Source organism: Columba livia, chromosome 2 (assembly GCF_036013475.1).
Source record: "Columba livia isolate bColLiv1 breed racing homer chromosome 2, bColLiv1.pat.W.v2, whole genome shotgun sequence".
NCBI lineage: Eukaryota > Metazoa > Chordata > Aves > Columbiformes > Columbidae > Columba > Columba livia.
Genome location: NC_088603.1, coordinates 51,423,819 through 51,444,211, shown reverse-complemented (window position 1 = coordinate 51,444,211; position 20,393 = coordinate 51,423,819). Strand labels below are relative to the sequence as shown.

At 39.5% G+C, this 20,393-nt stretch overlaps 1 protein-coding gene across 3 annotated transcripts; it reads left to right on the top strand.

Annotated features, from left to right (window-relative positions):
- Positions 1–965: 965 nt before the first annotated feature.
- MLH1 (mutL homolog 1) lies at positions 966–20,393 on the top strand. Of its 3 annotated transcripts, none has more exons than XM_065051855.1 (19): positions 966–1,434; positions 2,538–2,628; positions 2,740–2,838; positions 4,283–4,356; positions 5,455–5,527; positions 6,612–6,703; positions 8,251–8,293; positions 8,926–9,014; positions 10,489–10,601; positions 11,162–11,255; positions 12,199–12,352; positions 13,085–13,440; positions 14,224–14,372; positions 15,946–16,054; positions 16,889–16,952; positions 17,490–17,654; positions 18,319–18,411; positions 18,788–18,901; positions 19,419–20,393. In XM_065051855.1, the coding sequence occupies exons 1-19, from the start codon at positions 1,328–1,330 to the stop codon at positions 19,584–19,586; spliced, it is 2,247 nt and encodes a 748-aa protein (XP_064907927.1). In that variant the 5' UTR covers positions 966–1,327; the 3' UTR covers positions 19,587–20,393. The 3 variants fall into 3 exon arrangements, 2 of the variants coding, with proteins under 2 accessions (XP_064907927.1, XP_064907928.1); XR_010470183.1 differs by having other exon boundaries at positions 970–1,434; positions 18,300–18,411; XM_065051856.1 differs by lacking the exons at positions 966–1,434; positions 2,538–2,628; positions 2,740–2,838; ... (1 more) ...; positions 5,455–5,527; positions 11,162–11,255.

Below are 20,393 nucleotides of genomic sequence, written 5' to 3'. Positions count from 1 at the left end.
AGGAAAGACATGAACCTGTTGGAGAGGGGCCAGAAGAGGCCACAAAAATGATCAGAGGGCTGGAACAGCTCTGCCGTGAGAACAGGCTGAGAGAGTTGGGGTTGTTCAGCCTGGAGAAGAGAAGGTTCTGGGGAGACCTTATTGCAGCCTTTCAGTACTTAAAAGGGGCCTATAAGAAAGATGTGGACAGATTTTTTTAGCAGGGCCTGTTGCAATAAGACAAGGGGTGATGGTTTTAAATCAAAAGAGGGGAGATTTACACTCAACTAGATATAACTAAGAAATTTTTTACAGTGAGGTTGGTAGAACACTGAAACAGGTTTCCCAGAGAGGTGGTAGATGCCCCATCCCTGGAGACATTCCAGGCCAGGCTGGACGGGGTTCTGAACAACCTGATGCGCTTGAAGATGTCCCTGCTCGTTGCAGAGTGGGTGGACTACATGACATTTGAAGGTCCCTTCCAACCCAAACTACTCTAGGATTCTACAGGAGACATTTAGTGGAACAGGTACTGTGGTCAGCCATACAGCGCAGTAGGTACTGCTGTTGTGAACACACAGCATAGCCAGCACTGCCACCACAAACACGCGCCACAGCGCTCACTGCAGTGACTGACACGCGTCACTGCACCTCCTGTGGCCACAGGCGTGGAGAGACATGCAGGCTGCGGGCACATCAGTGCATGGCACAAACACTGCGGTCACAGCTGCCCCTCTCCAAGGCACGCTGCCATGACGTAGTGCCATGACATGATGCCATGACATGATGCCATGACATGATGCCATGACATGATGCCATGCCGATGTCCGAGACGCACGGCGTCACGCGCGCAGCAACCCCGCGCGCAGCGCAACCTCCTGCCGCCAGGCGGCGCGTTGCTCCCCCTTGCCCACTCTGTGTTTATTTTTACCGCGGAAAGGAAAGCGCTGGTGTGATGGACACTTGAGTCGCCCAATCGGAGAGCCGCCCGCTCGAGGGGGCAGGAGGCTGTGGGATGTGGTTTGGCGCGAGCCGCCGGAGCGGCTTCGCGCGGCCTTTTCTTACCTCCCGACCCGGTCCCGCTCGCCGCGCTGTTCCCGCCGGCCCCGGGCCCTCGCTGCCCTCACCCGCATTGCCCCCTCCCCGTAGCCGCCGTGCGGTCTCCGCTGGCCCACAGGGGCACCCTAAGTAATCCCCCTGGGCTTCCCCCCCGCCGCCGAGCAGCAGCCCCAGCGCCGCTCCTCTCCCCTCAGACCCCGTTCGCTGTGGCTGCCCGAGCAGCCGCTCTTCTGCCTCGGGCGTCCTTTGCTTCCCTCGCCCTTCCCGCCCGGCTCCTGTCACGGCACCGATGGCCGGCGTGATCCGGCGGCTGGATGAAACGGTGGTGAACCGCATCGCGGCCGGCGAGGTCATCCAGAGGCCGGCGAACGCCATCAAGGAGATGATAGAAAACTGGTAACGAGGGTTCTGCCCTGGCGGGGAGGGGGAGAGGCGGCTGCGGCGGGCGCTGGGCCGCAGCCCGGCCTTGCTCCGGGGCAGCGCGGTCCTGTCCCGGGCAGCGGGAGGGGCTGGAGGCCTTGGGCGCCCTGCGGCTGTTGCCGCCGCTTCGCGGAGCCGGCGTGTGGTGAGGGGATGGTGCCGGTAACGAAGGACGGTCACCGAGAGTGTGGGGCCTGCGCTAGGGAGAGCGCAGCCTGCAGAAGAGAAGGCTCTGGGGAGACCTTATCGCGGCCTTTCTGTACTTAAAAGGGGCCTATAAGAAAGATGGTGACAGACTTCTTAGCAGGGCCTGTTGCAACAGGACAAGGGGTAATGGTTTTAACCTAAAGGAGGGGAGATTCAGGCTAGACATGAGGAAGAAACTTTTTACAATGAGGGCGGTAAAATATTGGAGCAGGTTTCACAGAGAGGTGGTAGATGCACCATCCCTGGAGACATTCAAGGCCAGGCTGGACGGGGCTCTGAGCAACCTCATCTAGTTGAAGATGTCCCTGCTCATTGCAAGAGGGTTGGACTAGATGGCCTTTGAAAGGCCCTTCCAACCTAAACTACTCTATGATTCTATGTTGAACTCTGTTCAAAAAGCATGTCTAAATCTGTGTTTGGTTTTTGTTGTTGTTCGATAAACTTATTAATATTTTGCTTTCAGTGTCAACAATTCAGTTATTTGTTTTGAAGATAAATCTGGGATTAAAATGTCTGTCTTTTCACTAGTAAATGTTGTGAGCTGTATCAGCCATGTGAAAGCAAGCAGCAGAATTTGCAACAGGTTTTGGTAATGAGGAGACAGTCTCTTTGTTGGGCTAGGCACGCTCTTAGCTTTTAAGTTTATTAAAGTTCTTCATAATTGTTGTGGATGGTGATTTAGAATAATATATCAGAGTGGTTACAAGAAAAAGTGAGGAGACAGTAGACATTCGTTTGAAACAGAATGAATTCCAATATGAGTGACAATTAGAGTAGAAACAAATTATCGCTTGTGTGGGAAAAATCGAAGTCATATAGTCTGTTATTCTCTAGAATTACTGTTCTCTTGAAAGTTTTCTTTGTTTTTGCAGTTTGGACGCAAAATCTACAAGTATCCAGGTAGTAGTTAAAGAAGGGGGTCTGAAGTTCATCCAAGTCCAAGATAATGGCTGTGGTATCAGAGTGAGTACAGTTGACAGCTCTATGCTGATGTTTAATGCTACTTTTAAAAAAAATATTTTGCCCTATAAATGTTTCTGTGAAAAGTGACTGTTACCTGTCCCTTTCACATAGAAAGAAGATCTGGACATTGTATGTGAGAGATTTACTACGAGCAAACTGCAAAAATTTGAAGACTTAGCTAGCATTTCCACGTACGGTTTTAGGGGCGAGGTAAGCTCTTCAGTGAGGTTTTAAAAGTGTTCATTGTTTGTTACCCTGGTGTAGTGGGGTTTACATACTATCCCTTTCCCAATACTCTTTACAGAAGGTTCTGTTTTCTGAGAGAGTCAGCTGGGTGACTATAGTTCAAAATACATTTCTATATCTTTCAAGATCAGATGAATGCCTAGGAAGACCTATATATTGTTTTTGGGAACTGGGGCTGTGTAGCCTGGAGAAAAGGAGACTGAGGGGAGACCTTATTGGTATCTACAACTACCTGAAAGGAGGTTGGTCTCTTCTCCCACGTAGCAAGTAATAGGACAAGAGGAAATGGCCTCAAGTTGTGCCAGGGGAGGTTTAGATTGGATATTAGGAAAAAATTATTCACAGAAGTGGTTGTGAAGCATTGGAACAGGCTGCCCAAGGAAGTGGTGGAGTCACCATCCCTGGAGGTGTTTAAAAGGTGTTTAGATGAGGTTCTTAGGGACATGGTTTAGTGCTAGACTTAGGTTATGGTTGGACTTGATGATCCTGAGGGTCTCTTCCACCTGAAACGATTCTATGATTCTATCTATTTATTTTTTTTAAAGTAAGACAAGGCCTGTCTTCTCAAATGTTGCTTCAGGAACGTACAGGTAAAGACAATGAAAGATTTGAGTGGAAGGTGAATCTTTGATGACAGATATTTGTCTGAATACCATACTCAAAATTAAATGTTTGAAATGCACGTTTGTCCTCCTCTTTGCTTTTGCTGTTAGTCAAATCTGGTATCTCTGACCCCTCAGATATACCAGTTTTCCAGACTGTCATAGGTTATATCTAAACTTGTCTGAAAGAACAGTCCAGGATGAGTTCTGCTTTCCCCTCCAGATGGACGACAAGATATTTAAGTATGTTGCCTGTGCTCAGATATATAGATCCTTGCGTGTGATGGAGAGTGGACTGAGTGCCCTCCTCACACACTTTCAGCGTAAGAGCTCCACAGCCAGTGGAGTCTGGTCCTGAGGCTGGTTTCAGCAGGCTGTGTAGACACGTCCATTGAGTTTTCTGGGAAAACCATTGTAACCTAACTTCGTGATACTGCGTATAGTCAGGAGAAGAACTTGAGCAGGGATGAGAAAGTAATGGTTAAAACCTTCCAGCTGTATTTCTTAACATGGAAGAAAGAAAAGGGCACAACTAATAACTTTGCAGATTTCTTATGTTACATGGTTAGTGGCTTGCATTGTCAGACATAATGAACTGTTAGAAAAGCCAAAAGAAGGTCCTGGCTAAAAGTCAGTGTTATAGGTACTAAAATACGTTAAAGCTTTCCTAGCCTGCAATTTTCTTGTAAGGGTTTTTATTAATTAACTTGCAAGTGGTGTATCAAAATTTAGTGATGCTGTTTAAAGTGTGGACACTTTAATGGTCTCCAGAGCAAAGTTTACACAGATTCTCTCTCTTTCTTTAGGCATTGGCCAGCATCAGTCATGTTGCCCATGTTACTGTCACAACTAAAACAGCTGATGCAAAATGTGCATACAGGTATGCTACCTATTTTCCAAGTAACTTCTGCCACATGTGATAATGAATAGATGCATTTAGTTATCTTTTCAGTACTTTTATTAAGAAGGAGGGTGGTATAAGGAATTATATGTTTCTAGGGTAGCTACAAAAAAGACCCAGAATTTGAGGGAACATAGTTTGAGTGATTTTTTTATTCCCGGCTTTAAAGGTAAGCTTTAGCTAAACAATATATTTTAGAAGAGTGTGTGTATATGGGGCTACTTCAACAGCCAATGTAGGGTAAGCTTTTGCCTTTTTTTTGTTTTTTTCCCCTCCATTTCAGGATAAAATTATGTATATCCACAGTCAGCATGTCTTGCAAATTTCATAAGTCTCTGAACACAGGAACTTACAGCTTTGTTTGGTTTTGTGTGGTGCCTAATCCTATTCAGAAAAAGTTTTGAATATTCTTCTGCAAACTTACTCTAAATATAAGCAAACCTATCCATTAACTTCTCAATTACTTTTAAGAAAAAGAAGGAGAAAAATGAGCTTTTCATTTTGTTTTTTTCAAAAGATTGTGTAGCTATGGTCTTTCTTGCATTAAGTATGTAGGATATGTGAGAGGGCAAAAAAGTATGGCCTGTGAAATGATGCATCTGTATAACTTGCTGAAAGACCTATGTGGGGCAGAAATATTTTCCGCTAAAAATGCTGTTACAAGTGAAAAGGAAATGTATCTTTTATGTGAATTCAACAATTTCTTATTAGTATAACTGAAGTGTAAAGTCTAGTGGAAGAATTATTGCTAGTCCAGGTCTAGTTACTAAAGAAAGATAGAATACAGTGATTCTGCCTTTACTAGAAAAGTCTTGGTAATGGAATTTCAGAACACGTCCCGTTTTCTGCCACATTTTTTCTGCTGTTATTCCCATTCACCCACTGGTTCTACAGTCCGTGAAGACAGATTTCCTCTAGCAGAATGGAGGGAGTTGTAGCCAATTGTCTGTATCCCAAGTTCTTCGCTGGGAGGAGAGTGATGATGATGGGGTTTCTTTTGTTTTCTCCCTTTGGCTGTTGTCCTCTGTCCCCAACTCCCCAATCCAGATGTCTTACAACTTATTGTTTTCTGCTTAGAGCTGTATACAGTGATGGAAAAATTAAAGGCCCTCCGAAACCCTGTGCTGGAAACCAAGGAACTCAGATCACAGTAGGTTTTTGTGCGTGTTCTCTCTTGCCCCTCTTCTGCTCCCTGGTTGTTACGCTTGCACCGCTTATTGGTACGTGTTACATTGTAAGGTGCGTGACAGTATCACCTTGTAGAATGTTGTCAAAATTATGTTGGTTTGTTTGGTTTTTTTTGCTATGTCTTTTTCTCCAAAGACAGGTAAATATCAGAAGATCCTCTTTTTCTCTTCTGAGGATAGCATAGTCATACACTAGCAGAAATATTTCATAACCCTTCTGGACTGCCGAAGGCCTAAATGGACATTTAGGGCTGCAAGAAGCTCAGAATAGTAGTAGGGTGGTTTATTTTTACAAGCCAGAGTGGGACAATGAGCGCTGGCATAGTCTGCAGGCCTGCTGTCTTTCAGTCATATATTTCATATAGCAAGGTTTGAATGTGGGCTGGAATTTGGATTGTGACAAATAAAGAGCCCAGAATGGGAAGGAGTGTGCGTGTTGCACAGTGTAGGGTGAAAGGGGAAGCTTGGCCTGAAAGTCTGCAGCTGTGTGTTTGTCTTGCAGCAGGAGTACGCACCCAGAAAGCTTCATGTGTCAATATTTAGGATAATGTATCTTCAAAAAAAAGCTGGACTTTAAATTTCTGCCTTTCTTACTATAGCAGAAAAAAAAATAATTCGCATATTGTTTAAATAAATAGTGAAAATGAGCAATTTAAGCTGCTGGTTTAATGACATTGATGGCCTTGACTGAAGCAACTGTTTTAACATTTATTTGCATTTCATCAAAACACAGTGTAATCAGGGAATCCATTGTCATCTGCAATGGAAAGCATATAACTTTCGCTGAAAAGTGAGCTGTAGGTTATGGTTATTGGTGAAAATCTGATGTATCAAAATATTTGAAAACATACATTTCTTTGGAGTTGCATTTTGTTAGATGAAGCTAAACAGGTAAGGAATAAATCGAATGTTGATTCTTCCTAAACTAAAATGTTTTCAGAAAATTTTGTATTATCTATAAAGAGGATGGATTTAGATGGATTATATAGTGAGAGAAGATTTTTTTTTTTTTTAAATGACTTTTAATTGTGATCTTTTTCTCTCTAGGTTGAAGATCTTTTTTACAATGTAAATACAAGGAGGAAAGCTTTAAAAAATCCAAGTGAAGAATATGCAAAAATAGTAGAAGTTGTTAGCAGGTAAACTGAAATAGGAGGCTCCATTTTCTTTTTGGGTTTTTTTGCTGCCATTGAGAGTACTTGATTTTTTAGACCGACTGGCATATATGTGTGTGCGTTGTCATTTTTTGTTGTTGTTTTTGAGGGTTTTTTTTTAACTGTTTGTTAGTATATGGTGTAATATAACAGTTCAGTTGGATACAGAAAATCCAGCGGAGAAACACTGTATTCAGTCTATGACTGGATTCCAGCAAACAAATGGTGATAGACCTGACTGAGTCAACTCTCAATGAACTTGGACTGAATAGAATCCAAGTAAAAACTGTGCAAGGGTATTGAGATTTGGCTGAATATGAAAAAGCTGAATGGCAGTTTCACGTCCTGAAAAACAAAACTAGTATCACTTCAGTTACCAGATGTTCCCTTCCTGGGTCCCTTTGTTAGATCTTTCGCCACGTGTGGAGGCTTTGCAAGCAGGATCTACACAATTTAACCAAAATAGCTGCTTTATGCTTTCAGTAAACACAAAAGCCAGCAGAGAGCAGCAAGGCTGTATGTGAAGTGTTAGTCTGCTCCCTGAATGAGCTACTTCGGACTGGTTACTGGCCAGGCAGACTGCAGCCGGGAGCAAAGGGTCAGGTCCTGCTGCTCCGTGGAACAGGCTGATCTCAGGTCTTGCTGAGTTACTGGCTTCCAACTTGTTGGGTTTTTTTTCCATTAGGATTTTGCTTTTTTTTCTTTTTCCTCTTGAATTATTGAATTACTAACTGTGCCAGTGACGACAGTCTGATCTCTGTCTGCATTTTTATGTTTCTCATCTTACAAAGTTCTACTGTCTGGTCTTTCTCACAACTTAGCAAGTTCCCTAGAAGTTTGAGCCAGGGTTAGGCAGCTTTAGGGTATTAGAACTTGGCCCTGAGGTCTCAGACAGCAGAACCATCTGGGTAGGGGAAGTTGAAGGTTGAGACAGCAATTTTTCAGATCCTTCTCTATAGTACCTGTTTCCCTGAAAATAAGACCTACCCCAAAAATAAGCCCTAGCATGATTTTTCGGGATTTTTGAGGATGCTCAAAATAAAAGCCCTACTCCAAAAATAAGCCCTAGTCACAGTTCATATATAAAGTAAATTTAAATAGTGTACAGGTAGCTATACATGTAAAAAAGTAAGCATCTTATGGAGAAAAAATTAATATAAGACCCTGTCTTATTTTCAGGGAGAGAGGGTAGTTGAGACTTGATGCTGTTAAACTGAGGAGGTTTTGCTGTACTTCAAGTTAAACCTGCGCAATGAAACTGAACTAACCAGGTCTATAGAAGCTCATCAGGGTTTTTTTTGAGAAATAAGCTAAGCTGATCCTTGAATTTCATATTGTTGCAGGTCACTTATAAATAGAAAACATTTAAGTCTATAGCTGTTTAATCTACAAAAGCTCAATTTGGCTCACATCACCTTACTGTGTAACAGGGAAGGAAATTGTTTGTTCCTATTACTAGCTGCTTTTCAGCATTCAGGGAAAGTAACCTTTTCTTTCACATACTGCAGTCTTACGGTTATGTATTTTTTTAGGTATGCCATCCATAACTCAGGCATCAGCTTTTCAGTTAAAAAGGTATGCAAATAAAGTTTTCATAACTTCACTGTGTGTCTCTATATATTTGTGCATGTATATATACACACACATATATATAATGTGGATATATGAAAATGCCAGAAAATTAGCACTCCATCTTTTGCAATGGGAAAAGTGTACAGAGCCTTCCCTTGTACTGAAATGTTGACAGCTATGTTGATGCAATTTGGATAGAAAACACATTAGTTAAAAGTAAACAAGACAAAAACACATTTGTTTGGAGTTTTGGGTTTTCTGTGTGGTCGATGTGTTATTTTGTTTCAGCTGCTTTTTAGAGTCTGGTTGTTAATAACTGTGTGAAAGAGGATGGGATAGAGCACCTTCATTCTTTGGCATTCTTGATAATTATTTACCAAACTGTTTATGTTCCTTACTTTCACAGATGGAGTCACTGGCTGAATGGGTCTCATATGATCTAGCAAATCTTTTAATCCTGTGCCATTTACCATCTCTTGTTTTTCTGAACACAAATAAGTAAATAATACTACAGCACATTTTAATGATGTTAAGTCTCATGCCTTTGTGTTAGAAATGTATTTGTTAAGTTTAATGTATTTTTAAAACTTCAGCCAGAACTGTGAATTGATCATACTCATTTCTGTTCTCTTTAGCAAGGTGATACCATGTCAGATGTTAGAACGTTGTCAAACGCCTCAACAGTGGACAACATCAGGTCCATCTTTGGAAATGCTGTTAGCAGGTATGCTGATGTTAACTTTCCTTTTGACATCAAGTTTTCTAGTAAATCTCTTTCTGTTTTAAAGAGCGTGGACTGTGCTAACTTTCCCTGCTTCCTTCAATGCGAAATACAGAGAACAGGGAGTGTTGCAGTTACAGTTCACATTCCTCCATTCACATTGCAGTTACACATTCCTTGTCTTGTAGAATGTGTGACACTTTTTCTTCTAGTATATCAAAGAGGGAAGTTGCAAAGCTGTTCCTTTAATGCACTAAGAGGGAACCACCTGTTTGTAACTTTCATTTGAAAAGAGCAAGCTGTACTTTTGTTCTCTACAAGTTCCTAGACCATGAAAATATGACCACTTCTTACACTGTCTGCTATTGGATAAATTTTGAAGTCTCCTCAGATTTGTTTTTCTGAAATCTTATTGTTTAATATTTTGACAAAAGCTAAATTAGCTGATACTGAGTAAGCCAGGCAGAAAAGTTGAAAACAAATGAAACCATTCATCTTTTAAAAATGTATCTGCCAGTTTAGGAAAAATTCTTTCTTTATAAGACATTCAGCTGTAAATAATTAATCAAATGGACTTCTGGAATGCATTTGTCCCATGAATACTTAGATGTTGATTCAGTTGCTGAAGTCACACTTCACATGTACGGAATTTAACTTTTAATACAAGGAAGCACCTTTATGAAACACAGCAAACTGGAGAGGCTCTTTGCTGATAAGGTTTGCAGTGTTGTTTGCATTTATTTTTTATGCATTTTTTTTGTCTACTGCTAATATTTGTTGGATACAGTTTTTCTTTTGTACAGTTCTGAATAAATTGTCCACTTCAACTTAAATGTTTTGACCAGATGTTTTGAAAAGTGGTGTTTAATCTAGCTTGTTATTTCAACTTAAAAAATGAACCCAAATAAAAATGGCACTCAGTATATATTTGGCTTGAATTGGAAATAAGTAGCCCATAAGCCTCTTCTATATTAACTTTAGAAGCTGACGTAATGGCTTGCTACCAAAGTGGATTTCCTTGGCTAATGAATCATGAAAATTACAAATATTAGCCTGGTGAAAGTGGACAAAGTAGTTCAAGAAAATAAATGTTTTTCCCTGGCTGCTGATAACTTTGAGGTGTCCTTGTCTATCACTGTCAATGGCTTAAACAGTGAAGTGCATATTAGAATTATCAATAGATGGTTATAATATTATGGATGCTGTGATATGTGAATGTGTTAAAAAGATACTGTGGATAGTTTTACAGACTCCAGTCATAGTGTGTTACTATTTTATATTTACTTAGAAAGGAGAAACAAGGCAGTTCAGGTTAAATCATTTTTGTGACTCAGCAATGAATGTTTGAACTCTCTGATAATTCTAATGTTTTCATGAACTAGGATATAAATAGAATATAGAACAGTTGCAACTTGTGGGTACTGTTTGAAATTTGCATCAACAGAAAAATTCAGTTTGCTTATGTTTCTGTAAATAGGGAACTGATAGAAGTGGGCTGTGAAGATGCAAGTCTGGCCTTTAAACTGAAAGGCTACATCACGAATGCAAACTACTCTGTGAAGAAATGTATATTTTTACTCTTCATAAACCGTAAGTTTAAAAAAATAAGCAGTGTGTTGTACAGTCATATGTTGCTTACATAATAATCAGAAGATCAAAACTTTTTGAATAACTATAAAATGCATGAGTGTTCTTAAAAACATTGAATAATAAGTATTACAGTTAATTGTAGAGCTTAAGGTGTTTTTCTATTTGTAATGTGCATCAGGTTTTGTACTCTGAATAGTAAAAGCAGCTAAGATTAGGCCTAAAGAAACTTAAGCTTGCAGAGTATCAAGGTTATAATTGTGTTCTGTGGTCTCTCCGTTCTGTAGCAACACAGACATAAGATGCAACAAACCTTGACTGTATGAAATAATGAAAAAGTAGTCTGGTTGTTTCAGCATTTGTGGGAAAATAAATACTTCTAAATAGAAAACACACTAGGAAGATATTGCCTTTTCCTGGTTTTATATGAAGAATAAATATGTCTTGGGAAAAATTATTATAGTGGTTGTCCTGTGATGAAGTTGTTCTGAAGGAATAATTGGACACTGTGCAGTGTATTTCAGTGGGGCTCTTTGAAAACAGCATTTCGTTCTGTGTTTCAGATCGATTGGTTGAGTCAGCCGCTTTGCGGAAAGCCATAGAAACTGTGTATGCTGCTTATTTGCCAAAAAGTACGCATCCATTCCTATACTTAAGGTAAAGCAATGGGAAGAAGTAGCCTTTTAAAACTATCATGTAGGATATGGTATAGCTAGGGTAAGTTTAGAAGGGCATTTGTGTTCCTGATAGTAGTATTAAGCATTGCACTGAGGTACCTAATTGCCAGACGGGAGATAATTAAATCAAATTAAAGGAATCTTAAGAAGATGGGCTTATTTTCAGAAACAGCGAGTGTCTGTAATTTCAGCTTAAGTCCTTTTCGTATTATGGATGCTCTTCACTTAGGAAAATGTGTTACGCTAGGAGTACAGCAGAGCATTTAGGACCAGTCAGATCATTTATTACAAACTCATTAATGTTTTACCTTGCTAGGATTTACATTTGTATTTCTAACAGTTACTGGTTTTGGTATCCTAATGCAGGAAAAAGTGAATTGCATATTTCTTACAAGAAATAAATAATTTTTTAGGGTCAAGTAATAGCTGAAATTGAACAGAAACTGTTCTCCAAATTTTAAAGGACATAGAAAGGAAAATCTGGCTTTGTAATTGCTAAGCAGTTGAATCTCGCTATTCACTAATGAAACCTGGTGATATCCAGTGCTTTCTAACAATAAAATTCTTGCATTGTAGCATTTAATTGAATTCATGCTTGAGGTTATAATGACAAGGCATCAGAAGTCATTAACTCATGAGGCACTGCAAGTAAAAGATATTTCTAAAAACTGTTTTGTAGTCGTACAATGGGGAGTTTGGTTTAAGCTTACCTCTGTAAGCAGATTTTGGTGAGCTTGGAAGAGTTCTTCAGAGTAATTATTTTTTAACACACTGCAGTCAGATTTGTTTGGTGTCGCTTTAGGAGGTTTCAGGACCATTTTGGCTTCTCTGCATGGAGTAATGGCCACAGTACTGAACCAATTTGTGCATTCTCTGCCATCCATGGCAAATTTTAGGTTAACTTCTTCTAAAATGTTTTCCAGCCTGGAAATAGCTCCCCAAAATGTAGATGTGAATGTGCACCCTACAAAACATGAGGTCCATTTCCTTCATGAAGACAGTATTCTAGAGCATGTGCAACGACATGTAGAGAACAAGTTACTGGGCTCTAATTCTTCAAGGATGTACTTCACTCAGGTGAGAATACACGTTTCAAGTGACCACAGCTCTGCACTGTTTTAACTGTTGTGGATATGTTTACTCAGTTCAGTAGTATAATTTATGCAGGGATGGATAGTCATCAGTGTTGTACTGGTGGATTGAGATCATCTGTTCCAGGGAAGAGATTGCTGTAATATACCAATGTTAATGTGGCAGTGAACTTACTAAAGTTTTGCTGGATTTAAAAGTATTTTACGTACCTTTTTGTCAAGCATCTGTTCGGTCTTTTATTTGACAAAGTATATTAGCCTTCACATCTGGTAAATTGTTTTTATTCTGCCTTTGTTTATGTGAAATGTGACCAAGGAAATTGATTGTTCTGTGTATTTGACAATATGTTTGATTTGATCTAGATGAAAAACAAAAAAATCAGGAAAAAGATTTCCTAATCTCTCTTTATATAGAGCATAGTGTAAGAATTGTATAAAAAAATTCCATGTGCTTTTTTTTAAGTTAAAGATTTTCTCTGAGACAAGGGCATGCTAGCTGATGATTTCCCTAACTGCCAAGATGATGACATCTGTGCTACATGTATAGCGAGTTCAAAACTGGCAGCCTGTTTAAGCAGCTGACACTGTGTTTGTGGGGCTTGGCAGTTACTTACTTCTAAGCAGTAAGATGCTGTAAGAAATGCAGCTGATCTTTGTGGTGGGTTTTTTTTTGTTCTTGTTGAATCTTTTCTCTTTACTTCCCCATATCTGAACAAAGACGTTGCTTCCGGGGGCCGACTGTTCTTCCAGCGAGGTTGTGAAATCAGCAGCAAACACTTCTGCGGTCACCAAAGGAACGAGCGACAAAGTTTACGCGCATCAGATGGTCCGCACCGATTCCCGAGAGCAGAAATTAGACGCTTTTCTTCAGCCAGTGAACAACCCCCTAAGTACAGGCCCCACTGAAGGGACGACAGAGGTGAACGCGCGACCTCCGGAAGGTGTGGACAGGCCACAGGATGCTGAAATGGAAGATGTCAGTGATGTAGTTGAAGTGGCTGATGTTCAGGACACAGTCGTGCCTGGGGGGCTGAGTGAGAGTGGACACTTGTCTCCTGAGACAGTGCCTCCTCGGTAAGTCTCATCTGTCCATGCAAGGCTACCTATTTATTTCACGGCCCTGAAACTGAAGATTTTTCTGATCTCTTCTCACTTTTGCTTAGTCATAAAAAAAGAAGTTTTCCTGCAATAATGTTCCATGGCATTTTAATGAGGAATTTAACTTAATCTGTGAACTGTAAACTACATAACTTGTGATAAATTTTGTAACTGGAATGGGATTTCCATGCATGCTGGAAGGCAGGAAACAGTATAAATAGTGACATTAACTTTAGGGAGGTCATACTGATCTGTTAAATTTGGAGGCCGTCCTTTTGTGAGGGGATAGAAAGAATCTACATCACTGAATTTTGCAGACATTACCCTAGTAAGGATAAAAGCACTGTAATCTTTCTATAGCTCCTGCAGGAGCTGTTACAAGAAACCAAAGTCTTCTGAGGGAATCTAATACCCCATCAGTATTACAGAAAAATGATAATTAAAAAAAAATTGGAAATATCAACATTTTTTTAATGTGTCCTTTAGAGCCCAATTATCCTGGTGCTTAAACAACAGATGTCTGATGTGATTGGTATTAGACACTCATAAATTCTCTTATGAACTATCTTTTCCTAGCAAATTACTCCCCAGAAGTAAAAGAAAACAGTCTTTCTTTCTTTCTGGGAAGCTTTGGGAAATTTTTTTTGCATTTTGTGTAGTAACGTACAGCATGTGAATTGAGCATCCCATCTGTTGTATGTGTGTTTTGCCAAAGTGACAGGAGAATTGAACGTCATTGATTGTGTTTCGGTATTGCAGAAAGAGACCACGGAAAGATGTGGACGTAGAAATGGAGGAAGATGACACAAGAAAGGACATGACAGCTGCCTGCACCCCTAAAAGAAGAATTATCAACTTGACCAGTGTGTTGACTCTCCAGGAGGAAATTAGTAACCAGGCACATGCAAGTAAACAAGGCTTTTGCTTCTCAAGATTATTGTTATTCCACCAACTAAACATGGTGTGTTTGAGCTGCTGAGGTATTTAAAAGGTGGCCCAGTCAGCTCACTGTGCTGCTAAGTCAGCTTTTACCAAAACCACTCGTTAAATGTCAAGGGTCAATCTTCGAGCAGGGAGCTGCCTCACTGAGCCACACTGCAGGACTGTTTGAAACTTCAGTGTACCTTGTTAGCTGATAAACATTTTATGCATTCTAAATAGCTTGCAAACCTTAACTTGCATCATAACACTGAAAAATCACAGCTTGAAAAGCTAAGTTATTTTGGCATTTTCAAACAGAGGTGGCAGCTAAAATATGGTCATTAAAAAAAATTGCGTAGCTGTATTATTGTGAAGTAGACTGGGACAGGCTTGATAATCATAGTTTTTATTTACTGCTTTTGCTTTTCATTTTCATTTGTATCTGTCCCGCTTCTATGAAATGATTGGTGAAATATTGTTCTCTCTTCTGGTAAGAAAGAGGGAAAAAGGTAAAGGGTTTGCAATTCTTCGTAGAGTTGTTTCCCTCTTAGCTCCTTCAGTTGCCACCAGGGTCATACTGAGTCACATAACCCAATCAGTCTAAATGCTGGGAATCTTGTGTTCTGAGTTTTTTGTTGAATTTATTTTCATTTTTCTGGTAGTAAGAATTGGGGAAGCTCCACAGCTAAAATGGCTGCACTAACAGATATCTGTAATAAATAACTTTTAAATAAATTCTTGATCTTTAGAAAGCTTGCACTTACACTTCACTTGTGCTCCAGAAGAATGTTTTAATTAGGATGGTAATTCTGAGCTGGTAATTCCATATCTGACTGTTACTGTCTGAATACCAAAATCCAACAGTTGTCCCTGAGCCATAAAATGTCAAAAAAAAAGTGACAAAATACATGGTAGAACTTGTGCAGCTGCTTGAGGACGTGTCTTCTCTTCACATGTGTAAGAAATATGTACAAGAGACCTTTGCAAGAAATAAATGCTCTTCTTGTAATATTGTGATCCTTTGGAAAAAGGTAACAATGGAATTTGGGTAGTGAGCGTGGTGCTTTGTACGTATTGTGACTGCAGTGCTTATTTGGGGGAAAAAATAAATTGTGGATCTATTCTATCATACTTTCAGAATTGTAGTCTGACAATATTAGACTTTGTTTGAAATTGTTTTACAGCTGCAGTTTTCTTTGAAGTATGTCTGTGTTCCCTTATTAATCTCCTGTGGCTGCAAACCAATTGTGAAAGGTTATTAAAGGCAAACAGTTAATTTTTTAAAATTTGTGTTTGTAGTTTAACAGTTATGTAACTATTCTCACTTATGCTTTAATATATGTGAGTATATGTGTATGCACACAAATTATTAATATTTCAAAATGTGGATAATTGCTAGTACATGCCTACGAGAAGCAGCGGGGGGTAGAGGTGATTGAACAGTAATCTGAGGCTTTAACACTAAAAAGACACAAACCGCTCAACTGAATACATTAGGGCAGGGTTGCAAATGTAAAATTATACCCTTTTGTTTCTTCCCCACCCCCTCAATCGTTTCAGATCTTCAGGAGATGCTACATGATCATTCCTTTGTTGGCTGTGTCAGTCCTCAGTGGGCTCTGGCCCAATATCAGACCAAACTGTACCTCCTCAATACAACAAAACTCAGGTAAAGAAGCTGTTAGACTTGTTGGCAGTGGAAACAACTACTGATTACTAAGCTAATTAGAAGAAGGCAGAAAATGACAGGGAAAACAAAATCATTTTCTTGTTGCTTGTCTGGAAAGTTATGAGGCCAAAGATTAAGCAATCAGTTCAGAACAGTGGAAACAAGTCTGGCGTGCTTGGGAGAACTTGCAGGGAATCGGTGTAATTAAAATGCCAGCTACTGTATTGCATGCTCACAGACTGGGAGAAGGGGAAAAACATTTTATTTGCATCATGATTGTCCACTACAGCAGCTGGGCTACAGCACCCTGTACAAAAAAGAGCAAGGAAAGGCTTCGGAAAAGTTACGTAAAACGTTGCATCCAGTTGCCTTAAGAGAAGCTGTAGGACATGATCCTAACACGAAGTTTGTATTTTTGCACATGCTCTCTTACTGGGCCAACTGTGTAAATTTTGTAACAAATAAGAGAATACACTTAAGATTGACAAGTCTTATCAGTTTCCAAGATCCTGTGCATTTCTTGCAGTGCAGCAAAGGAGTAAAGTGGTTAAAGTACAAGGTATCTGGGAATAAACTGACAGCAGCTCTATGCTGAGTATGTAACATTTCTGAAAAAATGTGGGTGATGGCAGAAAGCAAGAAACAGATTTAATTTTAAATATCTGGATAGCATGTGTAAATCTTAAATTGTTTAGTTAAAGTAAGATTTTTGTTAATATCAAATGTACGTATCCATCCATATTTGCAAGATGACCCTTACTTTCCACTCTTAATCAAGGTAACTTGGAGATAATGTGATGCTGTCAATTTAACTATTTTTGTATTTCAATTTAGCCAAGAACTCTTTTACCAGATACTTATTTATGACTTTGCAAACTTTGGAGTCTTAAGGTTGTCTGTAAGTATGATTTTACATTATATTCTAGATAAAAATATTTTAAAATTTATTTATAGTAAGCCTGTTGTTTCAGAAAAATGTATGGTCTTACAGGGTGTGTTTTGTCCACTAGAAGAGTGGTGTTTTGATTCTTTTACAGTAACAGAATGTAGAAAACTCTGTTAGCAATTTTGTAGCTGCAACTGAAAGTTGTCATCCTGCCTGCTTTTTATTAGTGTCACTTCTAAATATTCATCAAGTTTTGCTTCTGCTCGTTACATTGAGACAAAGAATTTTAACAGACGGTCTGTAAGAAATAAGCTGTTGAATGCTAGTGCTTATCCTGTAAATGTCACATGTCTTTGCAGGATTGTGGACAGCACAGAATCATATGAGAAATAAATTCATACTACTTAGACTGTTTATGGTAAGCAGAACTGTTTGCTCTGCAGACCAGAAACAGTGTATTATAGTTAGTTTATATATGTGAAAGAAGAAGCTATAGGTTTCCAGCAGTGTGGTGATCATAAACAACAGTTTTCCCTTCTCCATTTTTAGGAGCCAGCTCCTTTATATCAGCTTTCCATGCTTGCTTTAGAGAATCCTGAAAGTGGGTGGACAGAAGAAGATGGCCCAAAAGAAGGGCTTGCTGAGTACATTGTGGAGTTTCTGAAAAAGAAGAGTGAAATGTTGAAAGATTATTTTTCTCTTGAAATCGATGAGGTGACTGCTGCTATTACTTCAACAGTAAATGAATAGTGTTACATTCTACTAACAAATAACCGCAGTGTTTTTTTTGCAGTACTTACTATGGCTTGCCCCTTTCATTCAAAATGCTCAGCACTTAATGCTGCTTTTAAAAGTGGGCTACACAAATAAGTTTAATAAAATAATTTAGTCATTGCTCCTGTAACTAGAATGCAGATCTCTTATCCAACAAGGTGTGCAGCGTAACTGGGTCTCTAGCCAGGCAGGGCTACAGCATCACTTTTGTTTCAATGTGTCTTTTTTGTGTGTGGCCTAATGAATCTGTTATTCTATACAGAACTGAACAGCTCCATCAAGGGTCATATCACCCAAGACGCTTCATTCACATGTTCTCCTAGGAAGTGGGATCTGTGTAGTCAGTGGCTAGAGGTAGAGGGGGAAGCTGAATTCAGGTTTCCCTGAGCTGAGCGGCTCAAATCCAGGCCTTGTGAAGTTAAAACACCGCCACTAACTGTCTGCCTGGCATCAGGCTTTAAAAGCTTGTAACTTCAGACATCCCTAAGGCTCACTAAAATTGGTAAGAATCAGTCTGAAAATAAATAGGTTATGGTTTTGGTGCATTTATTGCAAGAAAGAACTTTCCTTTTTCTTTTACTGAAGCAGCAGCATTGCCTTGCAGGAAGGAAACCTTACTGGGTTACCACTTCTGATAGACAACTATGTTCCACCGCTGGAAGGACTGCCTATGTTTATCCTTCGCTTGGCCACAGAGGTATATTCTCTTAATTTACTCATTCACAAATGACTTTTTCTGTTTAGGAAAGAGTGAAGTGAATCAAATTAATTCATCAGAAGCTGCAAAGGAAGGGCTGGAGTTGGTTAAAAGTACTGTAACGTGCTCCAGATATTTTTGCTGTGTTTACTGATGAGTTGTGCTTTGCCTCTGCATTCCTAACTCCTGCTCAAATGAGAATATATTTTTTTATTTGAAAGCTTGCATTTCTACCCTTTTGTTGTTGTTCTATGCCTTTACCTTACCAGCACAAAAATGGCCAAGACATTATTATGACTTTTCCATTTTAAGAATTTCTATCAAGTCTCTGACTGCTACCCAGATTCTATTAAGTGACCTCTCTTTCTTGTAACAGGTAAATTGGGATGAAGAAAAGGAGTGTTTTGAAAGCCTAAGTAAAGAACTAGCTATGTTCTACTCTATTAGAAAGCAATATATAATAGATGAAGCCAACCCAACAGACTCTCAGGTACAAGAATATGAAACTAGAAATGAACAAAGAACTGACACCACACAGGAAACTTCTACTATAGACTTCTAATCCTAACTCTACTTTCAGTGAAGCGAATCAAATAGCAGTGTGGCAAGATTCTGAAAGACCATGACTTATATTAAGTATTATAAGTATTAAGAGAACCTCTTGAGTGTTGCAGTGTATTTAATATCTCAATGGTCCTTGGCATCTGAGTTTGGGATGTATTTTTTTAACCTCTTGAGCTATGATAAATTTCTAAAGAATAAGGATGCATATAAGTTTAAAATATAGTCTGATTGTTTAAGTATCAGTTTAATCACTTAGTTAAGCTAGTCCATTCTGCAAGTAACTTTCCAGAGCTTAAAATTGATTGTATATAATGAACTTCTCTAATACTAGTGGAATTTGACAGTCGCTGTAGTCTTACTAAGTTTTCTTAAGGAGTGTTTCCCTCTGGAACAAGAAAACTCCAGTTTAATTGTTTGTCCTTTTATCTTTTTCTGTATTCCAGAACGAAGATTGTGACTCTGGTTCAACAACATGGAAGTGGACTGTGGAACATATACTTTACAAAGCTTTTAGGACCCATCTTTTACCTCCTAAGCACTTTGCAGAAGATGGCAACATTTTGCAGCTTGCTAACCTGCCTGACCTCTATAAAGTTTTTGAGAGGTGTTGAGCAAGTAGCTATTTTTATAGACTGGTGCATATCTAAAAAACATTCATGCTACCTTCCGTTTTACTTAGTAGAGGACTAAGTTGGAATCTTGATGGAGGAATACTAATGTGACAGCAAATGATCTATTTTTCTTCTATTCATCAAAGAATGAAAAGAATCATTTTAGCTATGTCTAAACCCAACTGAAGTTCCTAAAATAAAACCTCCACTTACGGTCTGAATCTCATTATTAAGCAGTATGCTAAGAGTATATAACTTCCCCTGAAGTAAAAGAATTTGGTTAATTACAAAAGGAGACAAGAGCTTAGTTGAAATGCAAGTCCTCATTTCCCACACCATGAAAAGAGTAGAAGTTCATAACAGCACTCACTGTCTGTGGAGAGTAGGCTATGGACAAAACCCGCACCCTTTCAGAAAGCACCTTCTTCCTTGTACTGCCCATCTTTAATGGCAGTACCATGTCCATGAGGTAAACACTGGAGTGTCACATCTTCCGGAGCCAGCCAGACCAGCGAGGGGGAAGCGGACACGGGGTTCAGCCCACACAGAATGTTAACAACTGAGCAACCCACAAAATGAAACTTGCAGAGAGCAACTGCCTTGAGCTGGAATCAACCCATATGTTACTTCCCGGTGATGGTGGAGCAGATCAGGACTGGTAACAGGAATCACATTTGTGTTGTGATTCTGCTGTATATGGCCACTGTTATATTATGCTTGTCTTGTGATTTCAGCATACTGTTGTATGACTTTTCTAAATGCAAATCACATGTAATGCCTAATATATTAAATTTGATATTAAACAAA

Coding starts and splice junctions, on each gene's coding strand:
- MLH1 (XM_065051855.1), top strand. CDS start 1,328: ATGGCCGGCGTGATCCGGCGGCTGGATGAAACGGTGGTGAACCGCATC. Junction 12,353..13,084: donor CAAGGATGTACTTCACTCAG/GTGAGAATACAC, acceptor ATCTGAACAAAG/ACGTTGCTTCCGGGGGCCGA. Junction 18,902..19,418: donor CCAACCCAACAGACTCTCAG/GTACAAGAATAT, acceptor TCTGTATTCCAG/AACGAAGATTGTGACTCTGG.